Source organism: Squalius cephalus, assembly GCF_949319135.1.
Source record: "Squalius cephalus genome assembly, chromosome: 4".
In the NCBI taxonomy this organism is placed as follows: domain Eukaryota; kingdom Metazoa; phylum Chordata; class Actinopteri; order Cypriniformes; family Leuciscidae; genus Squalius; species Squalius cephalus.
Window position 1 is genome coordinate 38,422,472 of NC_137125.1, and position 25,787 is coordinate 38,448,258.

The window sequence follows — 25,787 nt, forward strand, 5'->3', positions numbered from 1 at the left end:
GGTGACATATTTACCTTGAAATGTCTGTACTATTGAACAATGTGTTGTAAAGGTGCGGTCACAATTACCTTTGCTTTAACATTTTTGTGGGTGAAATCCAGTCATTTTAAAGGGGTGGTTCAGGATTTTGGACATCGGACCTCATTTCCAAGTTAGCCTGGGTGTTATTTATCAGTGGAGACAGTTTTCAGAAATTTTCATCCAGTCCTTCCAGTTGCATAGTTCGCCGGTGCTAGGCTAGCACGAGTCAACGGTATCTGCTAGCCTGCCATTAAAACAGTTTTACCCACTCCACAGTACACCAAAAGCAAATAAATGATAACGCCAGACTATCGATGTAAATGTCTGTTGAGAGAATAATGTTAGAAATCAAACTACTCTTGCATCTCAATGATCGCATTACATTTACAGGAACTAGTTTCTCAGCAGCGGCGGAATTTTGCTTTGCTCCGGTTAGTAGTACTGCGCCGAAAAGTAAACACAGAACAGAAGCGCACTACAGTCGGGACGTCTAGCTAGCTAGTAGTGATCTCGGTTGCCTAGGTAACTTAATATCACTCCGCCGCTGCTGTAGACTGTGCTAATAAATACAGGGAGCAAAGTATAACTATTGCAATGCGATGAAAGGGTAGTTTGATTTCTAACATTATTCTCTCAACAGACATTTACATCGATAGTCTGGCGTTATAATTTATTTGCTTTTGGTGTACTGTGGAGTGGGTAAAACTGTTTTAATGGCAGGCTAGCAGTTACCGTTGACTCGTGCTAGCCTAGCACCGGCGAACTATGCAACTGGAAGGACTGGGTGAAAATTTTTGAAAACTGTCTCCACTGATAAATAACACCCAGGCTAACTTGGAAATGAGGTCCGATGTCCAAAATCCTGAACCACCCCTTTAATAGAAATCCACACAATCTGGAATTTCTCCAACCGGTTTAATCAAGTTGGTCATGTGCGTTCACTGTGTTGACTAGCTACTTGTTTTGAAAGTGACATTAATCACAATAGAAGTTTATGAAGCTTTTTTGCCCATGAAAATTGAATGACTCCACCTTTATTCAGTTAGCTAGCTAATCACGTCAAATGAACTTCAAACTTTAGCGTCAAAAGTTAACCTTAAAGAGAAAACTGACACTAATGTATGCTAATACCGTGTTATGTTATGAATTGCATTCTAACACATTTTGGAACACAACAACAAGAAACAGTGTGATTGGCTTGCGTATTTAGCAGCATTTGCATTCATGTACTTGTTTAGACAATGTTTCTGGCCTTAGGATTTTCATTTTGTAGAGTAGCAAGTTTGTTTAAAAAGAGAGAGAATAGTGTCAGTGCTTTGGCACTGCTTTTCCATTCAATTTGGCTGGAGTTTGCCAAATGCTGAAGAGACTATACTAAAATCATTCAACCTGATAAATAATGTGATTTAAAATGAGATGATTTATCGGTGGAGCGATGGTGGCAACGCAATGCCCTAAAGGGGCTCTGTATCACTGTGTAGAACTTTTAAAAAACAGTGCGGTTTACCCTGTACAGATAAAAATGATAAATATGACACTATGTACTATGACCTAGTCACAAAAACTGTAAGTGAGCTACTATTTTTATGAAATGCAACTCAATGGATATATACTTACTTTTGCAGAGCTCTTGTTTACTGTATGATATTTACTGAAATACTGTCAAATAAAACCTTGACATGGTGTAAAGTATTCAAGTAAAATGCAAGTGTTTTGTGAGTGTTTTACTTAATTGTCGGTCTACTCTGCACTGATTTCCTGCAGCACAACTTGTGATTATGTAACCAGAAATGGTTCAACGGACTTTATGCGAAGGAGACACTGAAGTGTGCGCTGGGTAGCAGTGACATAATTACATGTTTATTAAAATGAACAAAAAGTAACTCCACAAGTTGAACTTTGGTCAATTTGCAAAAGACTACATGATATTTATCTTTGTTCTTTGTCATTTATGCGTGAAAATGATGGTGTCAGATTACCAGGTGCAGAAGGTAGGGGTGTGTGTGTGTGTGTGTGTGTGTGTGTGTGTGTGTGTGTGTGTGTGTGTGTGTGTGTGCGTGCGTGCGTGCGTGCGTGCGTGCGTGCGTGTGTGTGTGTGTGTGTGTGTGTGTGTGTGTGTGTGTGTGAGAGAGAGAGAGAGAGATAACATTCAGTCTCCATTCACATGCAGTGTCGAGCAAAGTTGCTTTCAAAAACAATTACAGTTACAATATTCTGTTGGTCCCTAAAAAAAGTACCTAATTGTGTTAAGTTACTTTTTATGGAAAGTAGACTTAGAGGGCAAAGGCCCGTTCACACCACAAGTGAAATGAATAAGCCTCGGGCTGAAGGAAATGCAAATTCACGTTTATACAGTAGAAGGCGCAGCTCAAACAAACCTTTCTTCTGTGCTGCCATTCTGGATTACAGAATAATAGGAGGATACAGGAGAAGAAAGTTCAACACTCTGGCTGCGAATAAGTATTTACTTCACGACTGCTAAAAAAAACCACGTTCTAAATAGTATGAGTGTGTGTAGTACGAATATAATCCGGACGTACTACATTCGCCTTGCTGCTGCCATTATCACGTGACCCACAGCATCAGTAGCGTCGCTTCACTGCCATTCATAAATCCTTTCCTGTGGCCTCATGGGATAGTAAAGTGTCCATCATATGCACACTTCAGAATCTCGCCAGAAGTAGATCATCCGGGTACTTTTTGCCTATTATGAGTACTGTGAATTCGGACATACTTCTTTTGTCACATACTGTTTTTCACCTATTATATAGTATGGAAGTATTCTATTTCGGATCCAGCCTCTTACTTAAGCAATAAAAACAAAAAAGAAACACACATGTGATGTTTGTCTAAACATTTTTGCTAATTAGAATAGTTCATCAAACCATTCTAATAAGAATGATCATAGAATGATCATTGAACGTCAGTGGCAAAGACATTGATTAATAAAGTGAGATTAAGTGCATAAAGTAGGCTATATATATATACAGTGCTATGCATAAGTTTAGACACCCATGCTAAAGTTGACTAAAAAGAGGAATAAAAAATCATCTTTTGGAAATTGAACTTAATGCCTTAATTAAAAAAATTAGGAAAAATCCAACCTTTAAGGACACCAATTTTCTTTGTGAATGAATAATGTATCGTAAATAAATAAATGTTCTTCCTTAAAATACAGGGTGCATAAGTTTGGACACCCCTATGTTAAATTCCCATATTATATCTAGAGATTGGCATGGTTTTATTTCAGTTAGCCTAATAGCTGGTTTGATTTGCATTGAGAGATGATCTTATAGAAAGTACCCCATGCCAATCTCTAGGTATGGTGAAGGCTATGTGATGATGTGCGGCTATTTTAATTCCAAAGGCCAAGGGAACTTTATCAGGATGCATATCCTGGATCCATGAAGTAACTGGCCTTTAAAAATAAAAATCTGCCTGCCTCTATGGGAATTTAACATAGGGGTGTCCAAACTTATGCACCCTGTATTTTAAGGAAGAACATTTATTTATTTACGATACATTATTCATTCACAAAGAAAATTGGTGTCCTTAAAGGTTGGATTTTTCCTAATTTTTTTAAATTAAGGCATTAAGTTCAATTTCCAAAAGATGATTTTTTATTCCTCTTTTTAGTCAACTTTAGTATGGGTGTCTAAACTTATGCATAGCACTGTATATATATATATATATATATATATATATATATATATATATATATATATATATATATATATATATATATATATATATATATATATATATTAACATGTTTCATTATTGAAGGTTTGTGAAATGCGTAACATCTGTAAATGGTGAAACAGACTGCTTTAGATCTCACAACAGCATTCTGGTGGAGCTGCTGTGTTTGCAAACTCCCAATTATTTCCGTTTGAGACATTGTTTTGTTGTGTCATGTTGAATGGCTCTGCTTCCTTTTCAAGTTTTAGATCACACAGAAGAGTCCTTGCTTTCTTCTACAGAAAAATCCTCTCACAACCTTGAAATTGGCCCGGACATGCTTTGTTATTGGGTCAGTGGAATATACTGTAACAGTGCTGTTCGGTTGTTTTGTAGCCAAGTCTTTAAGGTAGCCATTGACCTTGCAACTGAATTATGAGTTAGTGTGACAACTAGCCCCGGTCATACTTATAAGTGTAGGCTACTAATTCGAGAAATAATTACTTGACATTAATAGAGGCATAGGCATTAATAACTACGTGACATTTGTACGGAGAATCCGTTAAATACCACTTATGAGACGTGACATTTCAATGTATTTTATAAATTAAAAAATAATCCCATCATACATGTCACGTGCCACTAATGTAATGGATACATATTGGATTGGATTAGGGTGAAGATATTTTTGAAAAGAGAGACCAATCTTAATGCAATATAATCAGGACAAGATTAAATGTTGCAATTGGCTATACATTTCAAAAGATTACGTGATTTAATTGAACAAATAGAAAGACACATTGCTATGCATGTAATTCCTTCTGAGGCCAGTAGGTGGCAGTACCTGACAGGCGGTGATAAATGTGTAATACTCATTCATCCGCTCCAGTAGGCGGCAGTGTGATGAGCGCAATACCATGCGCTGCTCAGAAGAAGAACAAACCTCAGAAGTGAAGGCGCAAAATCAAGTGCGCTAGCATCATTAGCTAGCAATCGTGAACTTAAGACATTATGGAGTGGTAAATATTACATTTTACTATGACATTATCCGTGTATAAATGTTATCTGATTATTCTGGCTACTGTATCTGTTTCGTGTGTTGCCCCAATGTTAATTATTGTTGTGAGAACGACTCCACATGTCATTTGCATTGTAAACACTCATGACACACATGATAGAAAAGAAAATAGTATCGTTTTATTATCTATTGTTTTTTTACAAGTAAACCTGTGTAATGTTATTTTTATGTAAACAAAGCATTTCGAAACACAAAGCTTTACGTTAAGCAAAATAATAATAGTGGTTGTAGTTATTATTTTGACACTTTCATAACAAATTATTAGCTGTATTCGCTATTTGATTATGTTTTACTTGAAGTTTGAGGTTTTATTATGTTTGGTGAAGTCATTTTAGATCTGTTTTGTATGATTAGTTTTAAACAAATCTGTATTTAACTGTATTTTTGTGCATGTGACACAATGCAACACAATAACACTATGCATAGTGACATGTTATAATCTTTTACATGTAATTAAAGTGTCTCTGTCTCTATCCTGTGCAGGAATCAGACCTGGTTGAGTCCAGCGGTTCGGGACACTGAGGTGACCCGAGCTGCCCGCAGAAAGAGTTCACACAAAAAAGTTGCGTGTATCCTTACCTAGATCAAATACCAGAAATCATTTATTTATATAGTGTTTTTACAATAGTAATTGAATGCAATACTACTTATTGTTTCAAAGCAGCTTCACAGAATTGCTAATGTTGCCAGAAGACATCAAGAAATGAATGGTGTCATTATCCAGCTGAGCCTAGTTCAGAGTTTTGTTGTCATATGATAGTACAATTGTCAGACACTTTATGAATAGACATAATGTTAAGCACTGTTCATATCTCCTTTACAAGTGACATGTGTAACCCATACTCTGTATTTGTTCCCATCCAAGTTAATGCACACACATTAGGAGCAGTGAGTAGTGAGCACACACAGCGGTGAGCAGCCATTCACAGTGGCGTCCGGGGAGCGATTGGGGGTTAGGTGCCCTGCTCAAGGGAACCTCAAGTCATTTCCTGATGGTATTGAGAATCGAACCCACAACCTTTGGGTTACCAGTCTGACTCTCTAACATTAGGCCACGACTGCCCACTTATATGCTCTGGTTCTAAACATATAGGAAGGGTGTTTTTTTTTCCTTGACGGTGTGTTCAGTCCCACTGGCACAGGATGAAACTCCTGGCACCAGCACTACCCCTGCTAGACCCCTACTGCGCCAAACACCTGGATCTCTCCATAAGCAGACATGTGAGTAAACCCAGTTTACACTATACAGCACCACAGTAAAAGAGTTGTGAGCTTCCAATCAGAATCGAATGTTAGGGGACTTTCACGTCGCGTCTAAAAAAGCGTGGAAAACTTGGTTCTTTCCAAAGCACTCACGAGCTTGCGCTTCCGTGGTGTCTGCCATTGCTTAGGAACCATGAGCTGCGCTCTACATGACACGAAATTTTCAGCAAAGGATAAATGGAATAAATGCACCGAAAATCCCTTGCAGTAGCTCTGCTACTAGATTTATGGAGAATAGAAAACCCCATCCTTCAAGCTGATTGGTTGGTTCTTGTCACATGACCTGCGGTGCACTTGTGGCATTCTGAAAAGTTGGTATTTTTTTCATCTTGCTTTATTTTTCCCCCAAAGTCTGTTTACTGTTCTCTTCCAAGTGTTATGTTTGTGAAGAACGGTCTTTATTGATGTGCAGATGTTTTTCTATATCATTTGCAGACACCCCAAGAAGTGCCCTCAGGAACCCAGATGTGTCGGCCATCCTCGGGACAGGAAGCAGAACTCCTCGCTACTTAAACACACCCCGTACCAAAGGCAGTCTGAGCATGGTGAGTGACCACAATTCAGCAGCCTTTATTCATCCCGACCTCATATATTTTGCTTGAATGATTTCAGTGGTAACTCTTTTGCCTGGTTCTTGTTTGTTGACACTTCAGAACTTGGACGACAGTGATTGGACGAACAGTCTTTACCCGTCTCCTCTGTCTGGGATGGTGGACACCAGCTTTACTGAAGATGTCAACATGAGCGCTCTCATGCTGAAGGAAGATGATCCCGGGGAGGCCGGTAAATATTCCTAAAACTCATCACAAATTCAATGATCAATTTATGTAAATAAGTTGATTTACAGCTCTCTCTCCCTCCCTTTTTTCTCCCAGCGTCTCTCAGTTTGTTTCCTGAATTTCTGCAGTCATATTTGCGTCATGCGTCCACAGCCGTGTTTGATCTGTTAGAGGAGTACGAGGCTCTCTGTCAGGACAAGGTACAAAACTTAGAAGTGCATAGAAAGGGATTTTTTCAATTATTCATAATTTCAATAATCAGGAAAAAAAGTATAATTGATTAAATGTTGGCATGGCAAGCTGAAAACAAAACTCCTTACTGAGACTCCACCTGTATTGTAGGTCAGTATGTTGCAGAAATTGGTTCTCCGTTCGGCCCCTGGTCAGCAGAAATCCTCCAAGACGGTCAGCATTACCTGGTTGCTGCAGCAAGAGATGGTGACCTGGAGACTCATCACCTCCTTATACAGGTACAACACACTGAAACATGACACTACCGTTGGCATGAGTACTTTTTTTTTTTTTTTTTTTAAGGATGCATTAAATTGATCAAAGGCAAATACATTTATAATCTGACCTTTTTTTTAAAAAATTCAAATAAATGCTGTACTTTTGAACTTTCTGTTTCCAACATTGATAATAATAATAAGAAATGTTTTTTGAGACGCAAATCAGCATATTCAAATGATTTCTGAAGGATCATGTGACACTGAAGACTGGAGTAATGATGCTGAAAATTCAGCTTTGCCATTACAGAAATAAATTACACTTTAAAATAGAAAATAATTATAAAAAAAAATGATTTACTGTATTTTTGATCAAATAAATGCCACTTTGGTGAACATTAGTCTTCTTTCAAGAACAAAAAAATAAAACATTGAACGGACCCAGAAACTATTGAATGATAATGTGTATGGGAATAAAAGTATTACTTGCTTGCTTACATATTGTTATAACTCTCTTAAACACAGAGACAGAGTCCAGACAGTTTTAGAAGAAGACATCATGATGGACATAACTGTAAGTGCTTGTGTGTTTCACTGGACTGGCCTACTGGATGTGTACAGTGGCGCCAAAAGGTGTTAGGAGCCACACTTAAAAATGAATGTGTCATTGCATTATATTACAAAATATTAAACTTTATGATAGCACAAGCCCTTTTTAAAGGTTTTAAATGATTAAACAATGATATACTGTCCAAAATGTGCGGAGAAACTTTCTTTATGTCACCAAGTAGCGTCGCTTTTTCGCTGATGCCACTTGGTGTGATTTTTTGTATCTAATGCAGTGACATTCACACATTAATTGTGACTTAAGCATTGATATTTTTGGAGGCCACTGCATGTGAACTTGTGGTTGTATTTTCTCTGGAGATGCCCAGTGAGAGTGAGAAGGCAGTAATGGAGCAGTTCTTCCAAAAGGACAGTATGGTGCGACAGAGCCAGGTACGCATGCATCCATTTACACCCATTCTGAGGCTTTCTGTGTTGGAAAAACTCCTGAGTATCTGGTGTGTGTGTGTTTATTTAGCTTGTGGTGGATTGGTTGGAGAGTATAGCCAAAGATGAGATAGGAGACTTCTCTGATAACATTGAATACTATGCCAAATCTGTGTACTGGTAAGTAATACTTAACAGATATCTCAGATTTCAGAATAAAATTGAATCTGGTAAATCATTTATGGTGGATTGTTCATGTGTAGGGAAAACACTCTCCATACCCTGAAGCTGAGGAGGAATCAGTCCAGCGGTGCTTACAGCAGGCCGTTGGTCACAGAACTGGATCCTGATGCTCCCATCAGACAGAAGAGACCACTGGCAGACCTGGACCGAGAGGACGACTCTCGCCTGCTCAAAAACCTCTTCAGTCTCATACGAGCTGGCATGACTGATGAGGTGTGTGTGTGTTGTCTGATGGGGATTTTGTGTTGTTTTGTAATTTTTAGTTTGACACTTTTGAAATATTTTGGTTTGGTCTCAAACAGTACATTTGTTTCAAAACTGAAAAAACGTTTGGTAACACTTTATTTTTATATATGTGAATCCTCCTGTGTCCTATATATATAGTTACTATAGTAATTAGGGCTGTGGTGGTAAACTTGACAACCGCACTGAGTAGCACTGACAAAAAAACACTTTTTTTTGTATGTGAATGCTGTTTTACATTAAGATTATGACAGGAGTGAAGCTTTGTTTACAAAATAAATAATAGGTTAGCAATTAAATGTTACATCGCAGCCAAATCCAATATTTTGGATTCGTGACGAATGAGAGAGTTGTGCGTGAGCCCATAAATTTAAGCTTTGTCGGCTTTGTATTATGTTTTGCGATCTGGTCACCCGATTATCAGTGAATTTAACAATATTCCATTAATTATTCCACTGGACATGGAATCTCTCGTTTCTTTTCCCAAATATTCACTAACGTCTCATGCATTTTCGCAGGGGAAGATAGCCTACCTTTTTACTTGCACGTCAAATTCTTTTTAACACCGTTTGTGCTTGTTGTTATACTTGGTAAGGTGCATCAAGTTTATTTGTAAACCACGTTTCACACACGCGGGTGATTTCAGGAGATGGTCCTCACTGCGGAACATGAAATCCACGGGGAGGAGTCGGATAAAATCCAACTCCTCCCACCTTACATATACCTAACCCTACCCGTCTCCACCCCCTGATCCCTAAACCAACCCCTAAACCTACCCATCTCCACCCCTAAACCTACCAATCTTTACCCCTTATATAAGATCCGACTCCTCCCCCCGGATCTTGTGTACTGCATTGAGGTGCTACTGGATTTCAGCGCAAAATCAAAACAAAGCCTAAATGTCTTGCCCTTGTGGAAGATAAAATTTGCTCTTCTGACCTTATACAACAAGTAGAAAACATGAAGATATTAAAAAGAGATGGTCTTTCTGCTCGTGTCTCACATCCCTGATCCCTCTCAAAGCGCAGAGCGATAGGCTTAGGCTATATCATGCGTCTTTGTGTGGAAATATTAAACAAATGTTTTTTAAATATTTAACTTTATTATATTATTTAAGTTAATATTATTTACTGTTATTTATTTCAATGCTATATATATATATATATATAAAATGCCACCACCGGTGGTTGGGTAAAAGGTAAAAAACTGCCACTGTCACAGCCCTAATAGTAATAACACAAAACGATGCCTAAACCTATAGTAACCACATGTTAATTATAATTACTTACTATTTATTTGTGTAATTACATTGCAACAAGGACACATTAAAATAAAGTGTGACCAAACTACCAATAATTTTATTTACAAAATTGTGTTAAAAAGGATCAAAATAAGGATCAAAATATATTGCCACACCTGCAAGCAAACACTATCACCTTAATGTCCAATGCATTCAGTGTTAGGTGAGGGATTCATTTCAGTGGTGCATAACAGTTGAATAAGCAAAGAAAAGTGTCATATCAGCCACAGAGCAAGAGGAGGTCTTATCTTGAGTCACCCTGAAATATGACATGACATATATTAAGAAACTAATACATTTTTTAAGAGCTTTGAGAGAAATATTTGACATTTAAGATTCTGTGGTGACTGCAGACAAGCCTGGACATTCTGATCTGACTGTGTGTGTGTGTGTGTGTGTGTGTGTGTGTGTGTGTGTGTGTAGGCTCAGAGGCTGTGTAAGCGCTGTGGTCAGGCCTGGCGTGCTGCCACTCTGGAAGGCTGGAAACTGTACCATGACCCCAACATCAACGGAGGTCAACACACATGCACCTACTTACCAACATTTAACTACATATTACCCTTTTATGTTTAATAGGACTTCAAGGGATAGTTCATCCTAAAATTAACTGTCTGTCATCATTTACTCACCTTCATGTCATTCCAAACCCATAGAATCCATAAGACTTTTCATTAATCTTCAAAACACAAATGAAGACATTTATAATAAAACCTGAGAAATTTCTGTCCCTCCATTGAAAATACTAGTATTTCAATCATGATTGCTTTATATGATAAGTAAGGGATAATGTACGTCCAGTCTGTTGTTATCACAGAATAAACCACAGAATGGCCACAAACCAAATCACAGAATGATCAGGACCCTGACGTGGAGGGGTCTTATATCACCCTGAAGGGGTTTATTTTGCAATAATAACCGGCTTGATGTACATTATCCATCTTAAATAGTTGCTCCGAACATAAGCAAATAATTGGGCTCAAAATATTGAGTTTTTTGTTTAAATATATTTTGGTAGCTCACTAAACGCAATGCTTCAGTGAAGAAAACAGTTGCTAGCAAGCGGCTTTTAGACAAATAACGTAACGTAATCCAAGCACAACAGTATAAAAGTAATGTAATCTGATTACTTTTGGATTCCTTAAAGGTCACAGATGTACATAGTCAAGTAAAAAGCAATATTTAGGAGAATGATTGCACATGAACCAGTAGGTGGCTCACGTGAGTCATGACTCATGACTGCCAACAGCTGTCAATTAGAGATGTGCGGATCAGTTCTAACGTCAACCGAATTCGCTGTTCATATAAATCATTCACCCACACACTCAAACCTCTGATTTTCTCCGACTTAGATATTCGCACCCGATCGTCACATTACAATTCTTCTAATTCTCAGTGTTAAGAGAGCGTGAGGAAATTATGAAAGAATTGTTTTAAATATGACTATATGTGTGTGTCCATTCATGTTATTACTGTAGTATGATTCATAATTTGCGCGGTGTTAGACACTCTGCAATTGTCATGGGATTTTACAATTTTGTAAAACAGTCCATAATCAGGCATGGTAATTACTATAATATAAATGTATATATTTTGTAACGTTAAATTATCTTGAAATACTTTTTGAATGCACTCTCTTTAAAAAAATAAATAAATCCATTGATCACAATCGAGACATGGACATTCATTGGTCAGGTGGAGTGAACCCTGTTGATTTGTGTGTGTGTTCAGGAGGTGGAGAGCTTCGGCCAGTGGAAGGGAATCCTCATCGGAGTGTGTGGAAGGTTTGCTGCTGGAGAATGGCAGAGGAGGTGAGGAAACTACATCAGGGGTCTACAAGGGGGTGCTAGAGTGTCAGTAGGAAGTTTGAGATGGGGGGGGTATTTTTAGGGCTGTCAATGTTAACATATATTTTGTAACACAAAACTGTTTCGAAAGCATATTTATTGTGAAAAGGGCTGTACAAATATATTTGATTTTTAATTAAAAGGACACCATTATTTTTTCTTATTTACTTATTCTCTTAATTATTCTCATACAGTATAAATATATTTTTATATATGAAAATATATACAGTAACTGCCTACTATTGTATATACTATACAGTAGAAACATCATATTTAGGGGTTCTTTGCTTTAAAAAGTTTGAAAACCTTTGCTCTGTCTGGATAAAAGTCTCACCAATTAAAAATTGATAATTAAATTAGGTGAAATGTCTATACATTTACTAGACCTCTTCTGTGAATGTCTCAGTAATTTTGTTTGTCGTTCTGATTTAGATTCTACTTTTGTTTTGCCTTTTCAGGAGCAGTTCAACAGATATGAAAGAGCCATCTATGCTGCACTGAGTGGAAACCTCAAACAGGTAAATGGTCGTCCATCCATTTTTACACTATTTCTTTCCTCTTGGTTTTAGTCCTTATTTGAGTGTGTCCTGCAGCTGTTACCTGTGTGCGAGTCGTGGGAGGACACGGTCTGGGCGTATTTCCGAGTGATGGTGGACACTCTGGTAGAGCAGGAGATCTGTTCTTCTGGTCTGGGCAGTGAGGAGCTGGAAGAGCTGCCCAGAGAGTTCCTGGAGACCAAGTACGACTTTAAACACGTTCTAATGTACATCATATCAATTCATGTCCTTTTAATTGATTGATTCTATCATGTGGCCTTTTTCAGTTGGACTTTGGAGAAAGTCTTTGAAGAGCTTCAAGCAACAGAATCCAAAGTGAGGATGAATGAATGAGGTTTCATCCGTAACATATTGAAATGTTTCTTTTCTGATCTTGCACAAATGTTTTATATTGACAGAGGGTTCTGGATGCAACCAAGGAGCATTACCATGTGATTCAGAAGTTTGTCATTCTTGGAGATCTTGATGGTACGCTTTGAGAACAAATATTTAGAGGGATCTTAGTTTTACTTTTTCAATGGAAAAATAAAAGTATTATCTGAACTTGTGTTGAAAGGTCTTCTGGAGGAGTTCAGTGATTGGTTGGGAAGAAGTACATCTTTGCCAGCTCATCTCTTGCGCTTCATGTCACATTTAGTCCTGTTTTATCGTAGTTTGGGCATGCAGCTTAAGGTACGTCGCACACATACGCGTATAGTTTTAGATCGTATTGCAAGCAAATGTTTTGTAGCGAGAAAATTTGAAAGAAACTCATTGGTTTGATCTGTCTTTGTCAGGAGGAGGTGTGTGTAGATACCCTGAAGGCCTACATCTCTCTGTTAGTGAAGGAGAAGCAGGTGGATCTCATTGCGTTCTACGTCAGTAACCTTCCTTCTGACTCGGCCGTCTCACAATACGCTCAGTTCCTGGAGGAAGTCACCGAGACTGAGCAGCGCAAACACTGTCTGGACCTGGCAACTCAAGCAGGTGAGGTCAAAGAGTCTTGCATCACGGTGAAACGTGTTTTTTTGTTTGTTTTTTGCGATAATGACAGACTCAAGGCCCCGATATAGTCACAGCTAAGTTCTTTTTTGTTCTACGTTTAGGGGTAAAAAGAAGTTTGCAGCGATATACTGTTAGCGAACATCCTGACGCCGCCCATGCTCCTGAGAGAGCAGTTTAGATGAATATGTAAATATGTGCTGCACACTTTCCTCTCGAATACAAAATAAACGCACAAAAATGAGAAAACGACAGTTAAGAAAACAACTGATCATTGCGATGTGGATGTTTGCACAAGCTCTGCAATTCGGCACTACAGTTAAGTAACGCACGTCACGTTTATAGCACTTTAGATTAGGGCTAGGCGATATGACGAAATATATCGTCTGGACGATAGAAAATGTCTATCGTTTTATATAAGGCTCTATCGTTTACGCCACGATAAGGCGTTTTACGGCAGAATTTTACGTCAAGATGCTCCTCACGGCATGCCCATGCACGCTGCAATACATAAACAAACATGGAGGAAGACGGTAGTAGACGCGGTTCAGACCAGGGTAATTCTCAACAAGATGACCAGCCAACCCAAACCGAGGAGCTTGTACCTAAAAGAGGGGCGACTTCTGTCGCATGGATGTGGTTTGATTATAAGAAGACCAACGTGGACCAGACAACAGTTGCTTGTAAAGTTTGCCGGCTCCCAGTGCCAACAACGGACTCCAACAATACTAATTTATTTTATCACCTGCGCAAGAACCACGAAAAATAATACGGAGAAAGTCAACGAGCAAAAGCAGCGTCGAGTGGTGACGTAAGCCCTCAAAACAAACTCCAGACACAGACACTGCAATAAATAAATAAATAAAATAAATATTTAGTCCCTACTACCTTTTATTTGTTTTGTATATCATTTCAAACTGCATTTCCACATTGCAATTTTATATAGACTATTCATGAACTGAATTAACAGAAAAATTGCTATATCGTTATGTATATCGTTTTCGGGATATCAAATGGGCTATATCGGGATATGAAATTTTGGCCATATCGCCCAGCCCTACAATAGATCGCTGTAAACCAAACAGCTTTACAGTATTAAATATGAAAAACAGTATCAGTGTTGCTTGTTATTAGAATTACACTTCAGTTTCTACTATAAAGCAGCTCTCCAGTGTATTTCACTCGCGGACATCTGACCTCGACGGACTCAAAAGAGGAAATTTTCCACGTCAAAGAAGTCAGAGTCTCAGAGCCACACCTACCTATTACATCATCACCACAGATCAATGATAGTTCAGAGGTGTTTGCCAGGCGGAGCAAACTTTTCCGGAAGGTTCGCTTTGACAAGCTGTTTCAAACTCCCGAAATTATCTTAAAATTAACTTCGTTTTGGCCTGATTTTGTTCGAAATGACATCACGCCAGTTCGTTCTTCGATTTCGCTTGACATATATCAGGGCCTTCACTGTGCATTACATGCTTATTATAAATTATGTTTATGCCTTGTGGTGTTAAGGTTTGGACGTGCCATCGATCACAAAAACAGTAGTAGAGACCATCAGAGAGAGAGACACAGAAGAGTTTGCCCACCATGACTTGACCCCTGCCCTGGATACGGCAACTACAGTGGTACAAATGAACCGTTACTGTTTTAATTGATAAAACTATATCCAAATACCAACAGAATAAACTCAAAACTCTTCATCTGTTCCCACAGGAGGATCGGCAGAAGATTGATGTCATTGACTGGCTGGTGTTTGATCCTGCCCAGCGAGCTGAAGCCCTCAAACAGAGCAATGCCATCATGAGGAAGTTCTTAGGTGAGGGCTTTACAGCTAAATTATTGTATTAAGACGTAATTGAGGTGTAATTGATCATTTTATATTCTGTAATTGATTTTATATTTTGATTTTAGAATTGATTTTCGTATTGTTTAGAATGAAAGCCACTATAATTTATGCATATTTTAGATTTATATTTAATTATTTTTCTGTTCTTAATACCATTACATTTGAAGGATTTGTTGTGGAGTTAAGGAAACTAAAATACGTGTTTATAATGTTTATAAATTATTAGTTTTATTTACTGGTATTTTACAACATTTCTGAATGTACAGTAATATTTCAATTAGATTTATACAACGATGCAACTTTTTTTTTTCTTCTCAACAATACAATTTTGACCCTATGCAACTTATATTCAGGTGCGACTTATTTTCCGGAAAATACATTAGTTTATACCACTATAATTTAAATTGGTTTATAGCTTAGTTTAGTCTAAGTTTTGGTCTGTTAGGTTTGATTCACAGAATTTTCTTTTATTTATTCACATCTAATGTGGTAGCTTCTAAGAAGCACGATGCAGCTAAGATGGTCTTTGCCAAAGTGCCGGAAGATTCCATGCGGGAGATCTACCGACAGTGGGAGGAGCAGGGCATGGACACGCCCCTTCCTGCCGAGGAGGAGAATGCTATTCGAGAGCATCTGTGCATCCGTGCCTATCTGGTGAGAAGCAGCATCTTTGTGCAACACTGATTTGTCTGTCCCTGTTATGAACATAAAATACAGTTTTAAAAGTTTGGAATAGTTACGATTTTTTTTAGGGCTGTCAAACGATTAATCGCGATTAATCGCATCCAAAATAAAAGTTTGTGTTTACATAATATATGTGTGTGTATGGAGTATAATTATTTTCTATATATAAATACACACACATGCATATATATTTAAGAAAAATGTGTTATTTATATATAAAATATTTATATATAATATAAATATATATACACAGTATATACATGCAAATATTTCTTAAATATATACATGCATGTGTGTGTATTTATATATAGAAAATAATTATACACCGTACACACACATATATTATGTAAAAACAAACTTTTATTTTGGATGCGATTAATCGCGATTAATCGTTTGACAGCCCTAATTTTTTTTATATTTTTAAAAATAATTATTTTATGATGACACTGAAGACTGGAATAATGGCTGCTGAAAAGTCAGCCTTGTCATCACAGGAATAAATTACATTCAAAATATATAAAAATAGAAAACAGTTCTTTTAATTTGTAATAATATTTCACAATATTACTGTTTTTACTGTATTTTTGATCAAATTAATGCGGCCTTGGTGAGCATAAGGGACATCAAAAACATCTTTTTAAAATCTTAATTATTCCCACCCCCGCAGGAAGCTCATGATGCATTTAATGAGTGGTTCAAGCACATGAACTGCCCTCCGGTGAAACCCACAGCACCTGCTCAAGCAAAGTTTACAGAGAAGGTGGCCCATGAGATGAAAGAAGCTGAGTATAAGGTCAGAACAGGACATACACACACACACAGTGCTGACTGCTATTCCGTGGTGAACACTTCTAACTTTGATCTTTAAAGGGTTTTCTTTTTCACTTCCTCCAGATGGAGTATGAGAACTGGCAGGGGCGTCTGGGAGCGCTGACGGAGGATGTGAAGGAGAGGATCTATAATGTTCTGCTGTTTGTAGATGGAGGATGGATGGTGGATGTCAGAGAGGTGAGGAGGTTCTCTATTAATTTACAGGTTTGATGAACATTACAACTGCCAGGTCAGAGGTCATTTATTCATACCTTAAATATATAGATTGTAGGATGTTCAGGATTGCTGAAAGTGTGCTTTTGCAGGAAGCAGAGGAAGACTCTGAGCGAACTCATCAAATGGCTCTGCTGCGGCGTTTGTGTCTGCCCATGATGTCGTTCCTTCTGTTAACCGTACTGCAACGCACTGAACGCCACCAGGAGAGTCTGCGTCTGGCTGACATCATCGCATCTGACCAACACAAACTATATGAGGTGTGGCAGCAAAACCTTTTACAGAATGATTGTGAATGTAGACATGAAAAGTGTTTTGACAATATAATAATATTGATTTAATGTCTTTTTAAATTACCATAAGTAGTGAAAGTGTTATTTTGAAGTGAAGCTGTTTATGTGATGATCTGAACTCTTTCTTTCTCTGTCAGGTTTTCTCTAAAGAGGAGCTACAGAAGTTTCTCCAGAAGATGAGGGAATCCTCTCTACTCCTGCTGGATAAAGGCCTGGATCCACTTGGATATGAGATTCAGTCCTAGACACTGTTTTCTCATGCTGTTTATGTCCTCAGCCCTGTTTGGGGAGGGAAAATGAGCTTTGTAATTTTGTATTTGAATAAAGATTGGTTGATTGTTTAGCAGCAGATGTATTTTTTATGAGTCACACTGGATTTTTAAAGTATTTATTTAAAAATATATATGTACACTACAGTAACAGGTTTATGATTAGTTCATCGTCCTAGAGAAACAGCTTGGTATGTTTTCAATCCAATGCTGTGCTATTTGGCTTTTAAGAGCTTTTTGATATATTTGTATCTTTATCTCCAATTATCATTTATTTTTGTTTAAGCTTTTAACATTACAATGTCAAATATTATATATATATATATATATATATATATATATATATATAATTTTGCAAATTGGATTTCAATGCGTTGTAGATAAAAACTTAACTGCATTTGAATTGATATTTTATTTTCTATACTCAAATTTAGCGAGGTCTTAGTAAAAGCTTTCAGTACGTCAGTGAGCTGTCCGAGTCATTCAGACTGAACCGATTCAGACGATTAATTGAAAGGAACCGCCGGTTCCTTTTAATTCGCCGGTTCCGAACCGGTAAAATGATTTATTTGCGATTCGGGCATCGTTAGTTCTAATTATAAACAGCTGACAGAAAATACACGACTTTAGTGACTTCTTGAATGCCCTTTTCTGAGCATAGTGACAGAGAGTGAAGTAAATAAAAGGTACCGACAAGGAAATTGTTGGAAAGTCTTTTCACGGTTGTCACGACAGCGTCCAATCGAGACGCGACTTCATCATCCGTCAACTTTAACCGAACGACTGTCTCGAGCAGACGACAAATCTGAGGGAAGACCTAAAACCTTCACACAGCTCATATCTTCATCCATCTATCTATGTGAGTTTCCCAAAACACAATACACGAGCGTGTGAGCTGTTTAAAGTGCTTTCTTGCGCTGTATAACGTTACATAACGACCCGTTCAGTTTCCACACAACGCAGGTCGGCAATAGTTGCGACTTCTTATCTCACATTTCTGTTTTTTTTTTTTTTGTTTTTTTCTTGCAATTTTGAATTCATATCTAACCATTTTTTCTTTTTCCTTTTTTTCCATACGAATATGCATTTCCGAGTCCTGAAAATGTATGGGTGTAAGTTCGGGTATTGTCGTATAGTAGAGGCTACAAGCTAACAAAAAAAGAATGGCATGCTAGACCAAAATGCCTTTTCGTTATTCCTGCACTATTTTATGTATTTTCTTTACTGTAGGCTTATATATTTTACTTTTTTATTTGTATACCTCGAATTATGCAAGCGCTTTGAATGCTTGCTGATCCATCAATATTGACCTTTACAGTCACGCCAAAAGGGAAATAGCTGTGTTGACTTTGACCTTGTTAACTTCTTGACATCATATTTTGTCGTGGGTTGCTTTGGTTCATTGATCTCATATCACAATTTAAATAAATAAAATCTTGAGATACTGACCTCATTCAAGCCAGACCTGAAACATCAAATTCAAAAATATGCAACTTTGTTGCTTTTATACATTTTCTAATTGATTTTCTAAACAGAAATCAATGAATAAACCTAGGCGGCACAAACCTATACCTCTAAAAAACATGAAATCAATCTTTCCCTCCAATAAACAGCTTAAAGTGGATGAGAGGCATTATGGGAGGCTAATGGGATGGATGAATGATTGATCTGTAGTGCAGACGGGATTTGTGTGAAGTCCAAAGTCAAGCCCATCAGAACGCTGGAGGAATGACATTAGGATAATATAGGGACACTAATGAATTAATGGACATGGATTAATCAGTGAAGTCATTAAGCAGTTTGAGCAAGAGTGTGGCTGTTCTGAACAAGTTAGTGTTGATTTTAGACACAATATTGCCAGTTATGTTTTTGCAATGCAACCAATCAACCAGGATTATCTCACAATAATATAAGAATGTAACCTGCAAAAAGGGTCTCTACACTCAAAAAAAAAAAAAAAAAAAAAAAAAAAAAAATATATATATATATATATATATATATATATATATATATATATATATATATATATTGTAATATATAATATGTTAATATATGTATAATATATGTTATTTATATATATATATATATATATATATATATATATAAGTTTTGACAACATAGGCCTATGCTTTAGTAATATAAGTTAAGCAATTTTCAACTTGTTTATAAGTTATACAAGATTCAACAATTTTAAGTCAGTTTAATGTAATTTAAGTTAAAATGACTTAAACATCCAAGTTGATTGTACTTAAAAATTTAAGGCAGCAAATTGTATCTGTCACTAGTGCACAGACTGACAGAATTACTGCTTTTTTCTTGTTATATTAATGCTTTTGAATAAAATAAACAAAAATCCTGACTAAAAAATATGGTAAGCAAAAAACTTTATTTAAATTTTACTTTGAATGAAAGCATCTGTTTTTAAGGATGTTTAGATATTTTAATGGAAAACAGGACAAAAGTTGTTATTATAATATAAATTCAATTGTTATTTTTCTTGTTTTAATAAAACAAAAACATCTGTTTTATTCTTGAACGGTATGGTAATTACGGTAATTTTATTCATTAATTTAATTAATGTTTTAAGCTTTATTCTAACTTAATACATATTTTATTAACACAGTCACTCACTTAAAAAGTTTCAAGTTCAGGCTTTGATTTCACGAATTAAAACAATAAAAGACACGTGAACTTTAGTTGATGATGTTTCTTGTAAAACTGAGATAAGCAATGTGACTTTTCTTATTTTGATACCTTTCCAAAAAAAAAAAAAAAAATCCATTCCTGAAGTGTTCATTATTGCCACAGGACACAGGATTGAAGCACATCTTCCTGATAGTGATCTACAACCCATCCTGTGGGTTGTTGTCCGTGGAAGTGGAGAAACCCATTTAAATCACTTACTCTGACAGAAGACAAATCGCTTGCCAGGAAGTAAGAGTACAGTGAACCCTGGTGTGTCAAACTGACGGGGGCGTTTCTTAATCTAGATTCAGACGAACGCAGCAGATTCTCCTGCTCTCCAAAACAGCAGACGTTTGACAAGTTTGTTAGGGCTCTTTAAAAGCCGTTTCCCGGGGGATTTGGTTGAGCGCTCTTCATCCAATGTTAATGAGGGTCAAATACTGCTACTTGGCTTAATAGATACAGCAGACACATGCTTGATCTCACCGCAGGAAATGTTAACGAACTTCCTGTGTGTTTGAGCAGCCTAATTAGTGGAAACTGTTCATTTCAAAAAGCAGATAGGACTTTTAAATCTCAATGTTTGTGTAATGAAACATAATATGGAGCTGTCTAAGAGAGGAACACTGAGACACTTTACTTGCTCACTCCTAATTATGTTAGTCATATCCATTGATTACATAAAAATATGAGTTAGTGCATTACAATCCTCAATTAACTTTTATTTATCATTATTTAATTATTTTAAAAAATAGGTATTTTTATTGTTTTATGTCCAGAAAACACTTGTGCAAATTGTGCACTCTCACATTTATCATTACATCAAAAGTCCAAATTATAATGAGGTGCATCACAAGAAATTAAAAAATTTAGAATTTATTTGTAATATCTATATCATTAAATTGCCTTTCTTTATATACACTGCCATTCAAAATTTTCAGCAAGGAGGCATTAAATTAATCAAAAGTGATATTAAAGACTTATGTTACAAAAAAATTACTTTCTATTCATCAAAATAATCGTAGAAAAAACGTATTCTTAAGAATAATGAGCAGCACAACAGTTTTCAACTTTGAGAATAATAAGATATGTTTCTTGAGCACCAAAGCAGCATATTACAATGATTTCTGAAGGATCACGTGACACTGAAGACTTGAGTACATTTTAAAATATATTAAAAGTGTTTACTGTTTTTACTGTATTTTTGATTAAATAAATGCTGCTATGGTGAGCATAAGAGACTTCTTTCAAAAACGTTAACTTTTACTGGCCCAGAACTTTTGAACGGTAAACACCACAAATTATTATGCATAATGTACTTTTTTTTTTCTTTTTTTTTGCATTTAAAATATATTGAAGGTATCAGGATGGCATGAGGAATCACATTCTTTTTAAAATGAAGTGCTTAAAGTTATATGGTCTGCTTTGTACATCATTTTTTTATTTCTCTCTCTAACATCTAAACTACAAATCTATAGTACTGTTTCTAATGATAAATGGGTCTCTGGATAATTTCCAATGACAGCATCACGTTGTCTGATTGCTCACACTCTGTTCTGGATGAGTGTGCATTTGCCCTAATGCGTTGATTACTGACTCCAATTACAGAGCTTCACTTTCCCCACACAGGAAACCAGCAGAGCCTCTGAGAATTAATTATGAGCCCACAACACATGCTATATCTTCATTAATACAGACTCTTTCAGGAAAAAAGAAAAAAGAATCAACAAAATATATATAACAATTAACACATTTTGTTTAATTACTTGACAAAGTAAAATTAGATGTCTACTGTATAATGCATATTCAGAAAAAAAGTGTGTGTGTGAGAGAGAGAGAGAGAGAGAGAGAGAATGAACAAACTCGGTTTATAATTCGTCCCATGTCCTGTGGGTGGCGCTGTGATACAGGACAGCATGTTCCACTCAGTAAATCAGAATGAGGAACTGAACAGTTTGGGGTTTGTTCTTTTATTTCGAAATTGAGAGAGTGTGAAATTGCTGATTGCTCTAACCTGACCTGCAGTAAGTCTTTTCCTATGGTGTAATCGGACAATTTCTTGAACACAGTTGCCGTGTGTCAAAACTAGGACATTATATCCTGTGGCTAAATTTATTTTCCACAATGTTATAAAAATTCTAGGGGGAAAAAGACATAAAGAGTGCTTAGTTAATTATTAAATTAATGTGAATTATATATATATATATATATATGTGTATATATGTATGTATATATATATATATATATATATATATATGTATGTATATGTGTATATATATATATATATATATACACTCACCTAAAGGATTATTAGGAACACCATACTAATACTGTGTTTGACCCCCTTTCGCCTTCAGAACTGCCTTAATTCTACGTGGCATTGATTCAACAAGGTGCTGAAAGCATTCTTTAGAAATGTTGGCCCATATTGATAGGATAGCATCTTGCAGTTGATGGAGATTTGTGGGATGCACATCCAGGGCACGAAGCTCCCGTTCCACCACATCGCAAAGATGCTCTATTGGGTTGAGATCTGGGGTCTCATTTATAAAACTGTGCGTAGGAACCTTACTAAAAGTGTACGTGCGCCCGAAAGCCAAAAATGGTGTACGCAAAAAATATATTGAGACTTATAAAACCGTTTGTACGCCAGAACCTGCGCAGAATTCACTTTGTAAATCCCAGTCAGCGGAAGATTGTGCGCACATGCGTCTCCTCCCCGAAATAACCATATATGGAGCTTACAACGCCTAGTTTTACTATGCAGATCCTCATCTGCATATCATTTGCATATGATTATTCATCCACATGATAACGTTTAACGGTACAAGACACATTACATTAATAAAAATCATGTAGTTGCCTATCCTTGCCTTGTTTTTGAATACATAAATCAAATAGTGTATAAAATACATTTCAGAGAAAGTTTTTCTCACTCTTTCCCACTGGCCGAATTGTATTTTTAATTGAAGCAGATAGGCCTTGGGCATTATTTGCACGAAACTATTTTCTCAGACAATCTGGTATTATCATGATAAGCAGTTATCTCTGTGGTTAAAACATTTAAACACAGCACGCTACAGGAAAAGTGTTCAAAAACACCGCATCCACAACAAATATTTCTATTGATTGAATTTGAATATAAAAAATGTTGTAACTTCTCAGTAATGATTTCATGTTTAAGTGTTTAACTCCATTAATTTGAATGGCATATTTAATCTAAATGTTTATATCAGAAGTAAAACATAGTTTAAATCATTATTTTATTTATTTAAACTGTTATTTGCGTCAGTTTCACTAAACGGCCCAACGCGCTCGCTGGCGCGGACATTTAAGATGGGATGGATATTTGCTTCAAGTGATAGGCTTGGTGAGTGAAAGTATATTTGTATTATCTTTCTGTATATGTTTAATTTTCTTTAGATTTTCTGTCTAAAAGTGACCAAAAAGACACTTAACTCCAGCTCACCATCGGTGTCGCCAAACGTCTCCATCTCCAAAACGTTCGTACGCATGGGTCAGAGTTTGCGTGCAGGTGCGCAAATTTTCCCGTCAAGTTTGTTTTTATAAATCACAACTTATGCGTCGGAAGTGGCGTACGCCTCTTTCAGGGCCTGTTTTGTGCGTACGCAACGGTTATAAATGAGGCCCCTGGTGACTGTGGGGGCCATTTTAGTACAGTGAACTCATTGTCATGTTCAAGAAACCAATTTGAAATGATTCGAGCTTTGTGACATGGTGCATTATCCTGCTGGAAGTAGCCATCAGAGGATGGGTACATGGTGGTCATAAAGGGATGGACATGGTCAGAAACAATGCTCAGGTAGGCCGTGGCATTTAAACGATGCCCAATTGGCACTAAGGGGCCTAAATAAAGTGTGCCAAGAAAACATCCCCCACACCATTACACCACCACCACCAGCCTGCACAGTGGTAACAAGGCATGATGGATCCATGTTCTCATTCTGTTTACGCCAAATTCTGACTCTACCATCTGAATGTCTCAACAGAAATCGAGACTCATCAGACCAGGCAACATTTTTCCAGTCTTCAACTGTCCAATTTTGGTGAGCACGTGCAAATTGTAGCCTCTTTTTCCTATTTGTAGTGGAGATGAGTGGTACCCGGTGGGGTCTCCTGCTGTTGTAGCCCATCCGCCTCAAGGTTGTGCGTGTTGTGGCTTCACAAATGCTTTGCTGCATACCTCGGTTGTAACGAGTGGTTATTTCAGTCAAAGTTGCTCTTCTATCAGCTTGAATCAGTCGGCCCATTCTCCTCTGACCTCTAGCATCAACAAGGCATTTTCGCCCACAGGACTGCCGCATACTGGATGTTTTTCCCTTTTCACACCATTCTTTGTAAACCCTAGAAATGTTTGTGCGTGAAAATCCCAGTAACTGAGCAGATTGTGAAATACTCAGATCGGTCCGTCTGGCACCAACAACCATGCCACGCTCAAAATTGCTTAAATCACCTTTCTTTCCCATTCTGACATTCAGTTTGGAGTTCAGGATATTGTCTTGACCAGGACCAAACCCCTAAATGCATTGAAGCAACTGCCATGTGATTGGTTGATTAGATAATTGCATTAATGAGAAATTGAACAGGTGTTCCTAATAATCCTTTAGGTGAGTGTGTGTATATATATAAGTTTTTTTGTATTTGAATATATATTTATTCTTGTGATGCAAAGCTGAATTTTCAGGATCATTACTTCAGTCTTCAGTGTCACATGATTCTTCAGAGAAATCAGTATAATATGCTGATTTGCTGTTTAAAGGGATATTTCTTTGCTGGAAAGATGAATGTGTATTTAAATTGGGTCATTTATGTAGTAGAAATGTGAAATTATTTTAGAAGTTGTTGCCGTCTAGACTGAGACAAGCCAGAAAATGTATTTTTGGCTCATGTGGATGAAAGACAACAACTCCCAGAATGCACTTGCTTCGCTGCCCTACGAGGCCACTCCCAAGCCACGACTACCGGCTACAGAGGGCAGTATCGTAAGAAATGATACAACTAGGCTACTAGTTGACTCGAAACTGAAAAGACGCCGTTTTATCGTAAGATCCCACCCCCTATGGGTGGATTGAAAACATGCGGAACGAGCACCTACTACTGGCTGTAGTCTCTAGTCTCTGGCCAAAAAAGCCTCTGATGGCACAAAATGACGATTTTTGCGTCCTCAGAGTTTTTTCATTTTTTTTTTCAGATACACAATACAGAAATCTCTCGTCTCAGGGGGACATGAGGGAGGGAAGCACGGTCATTCGAAAATACTAACGGGTTTCTACCGATACAAAGCTTAATGTTAATCGGTGAAGTATCCCTTTAAGAAACATTTCTTATCATTATTAATAACGAAGAAATCTTTTGTAACATTATATACATCTTTACTGTCACTTTTGGTCAATTGAATGTGTAATTTATGAATAAGACAATGAATCTCTTTAAAAAAAAAAACTTACTGACCGCAGACTTTTGAACAGTAGATATATTATTTAAATAATATTCTATATTATAATATAATATGC

General features: G+C 36.9%; 1 protein-coding gene across 1 annotated transcript; it reads left to right on the top strand.

The window, feature by feature from the left end:
- Positions 1 to 4,589: 4,589 nt before the first annotated feature.
- On the top strand, positions 4,590 to 17,642 carry nup107 (nucleoporin 107). Its single transcript, XM_079868174.1, has 26 exons — positions 4,590 to 4,721; positions 5,264 to 5,349; positions 5,909 to 6,001; positions 6,479 to 6,588; positions 6,697 to 6,826; positions 6,919 to 7,022; positions 7,165 to 7,292; positions 7,794 to 7,842; positions 8,196 to 8,267; positions 8,353 to 8,441; positions 8,525 to 8,717; positions 10,471 to 10,561; positions 11,776 to 11,855; positions 12,350 to 12,409; positions 12,485 to 12,630; positions 12,715 to 12,763; positions 12,847 to 12,916; positions 13,005 to 13,120; positions 13,225 to 13,414; positions 14,945 to 15,057; positions 15,146 to 15,248; positions 15,772 to 15,932; positions 16,630 to 16,755; positions 16,857 to 16,970; positions 17,099 to 17,266; positions 17,437 to 17,642. The coding sequence occupies exons 1-26, from the start codon at positions 4,714 to 4,716 to the stop codon at positions 17,542 to 17,544; spliced, it is 2,757 nt and encodes a 918-aa protein (XP_079724300.1). The 5' UTR covers positions 4,590 to 4,713; the 3' UTR covers positions 17,545 to 17,642.
- Positions 17,643 to 25,787: the final 8,145 nt, after the last annotated feature.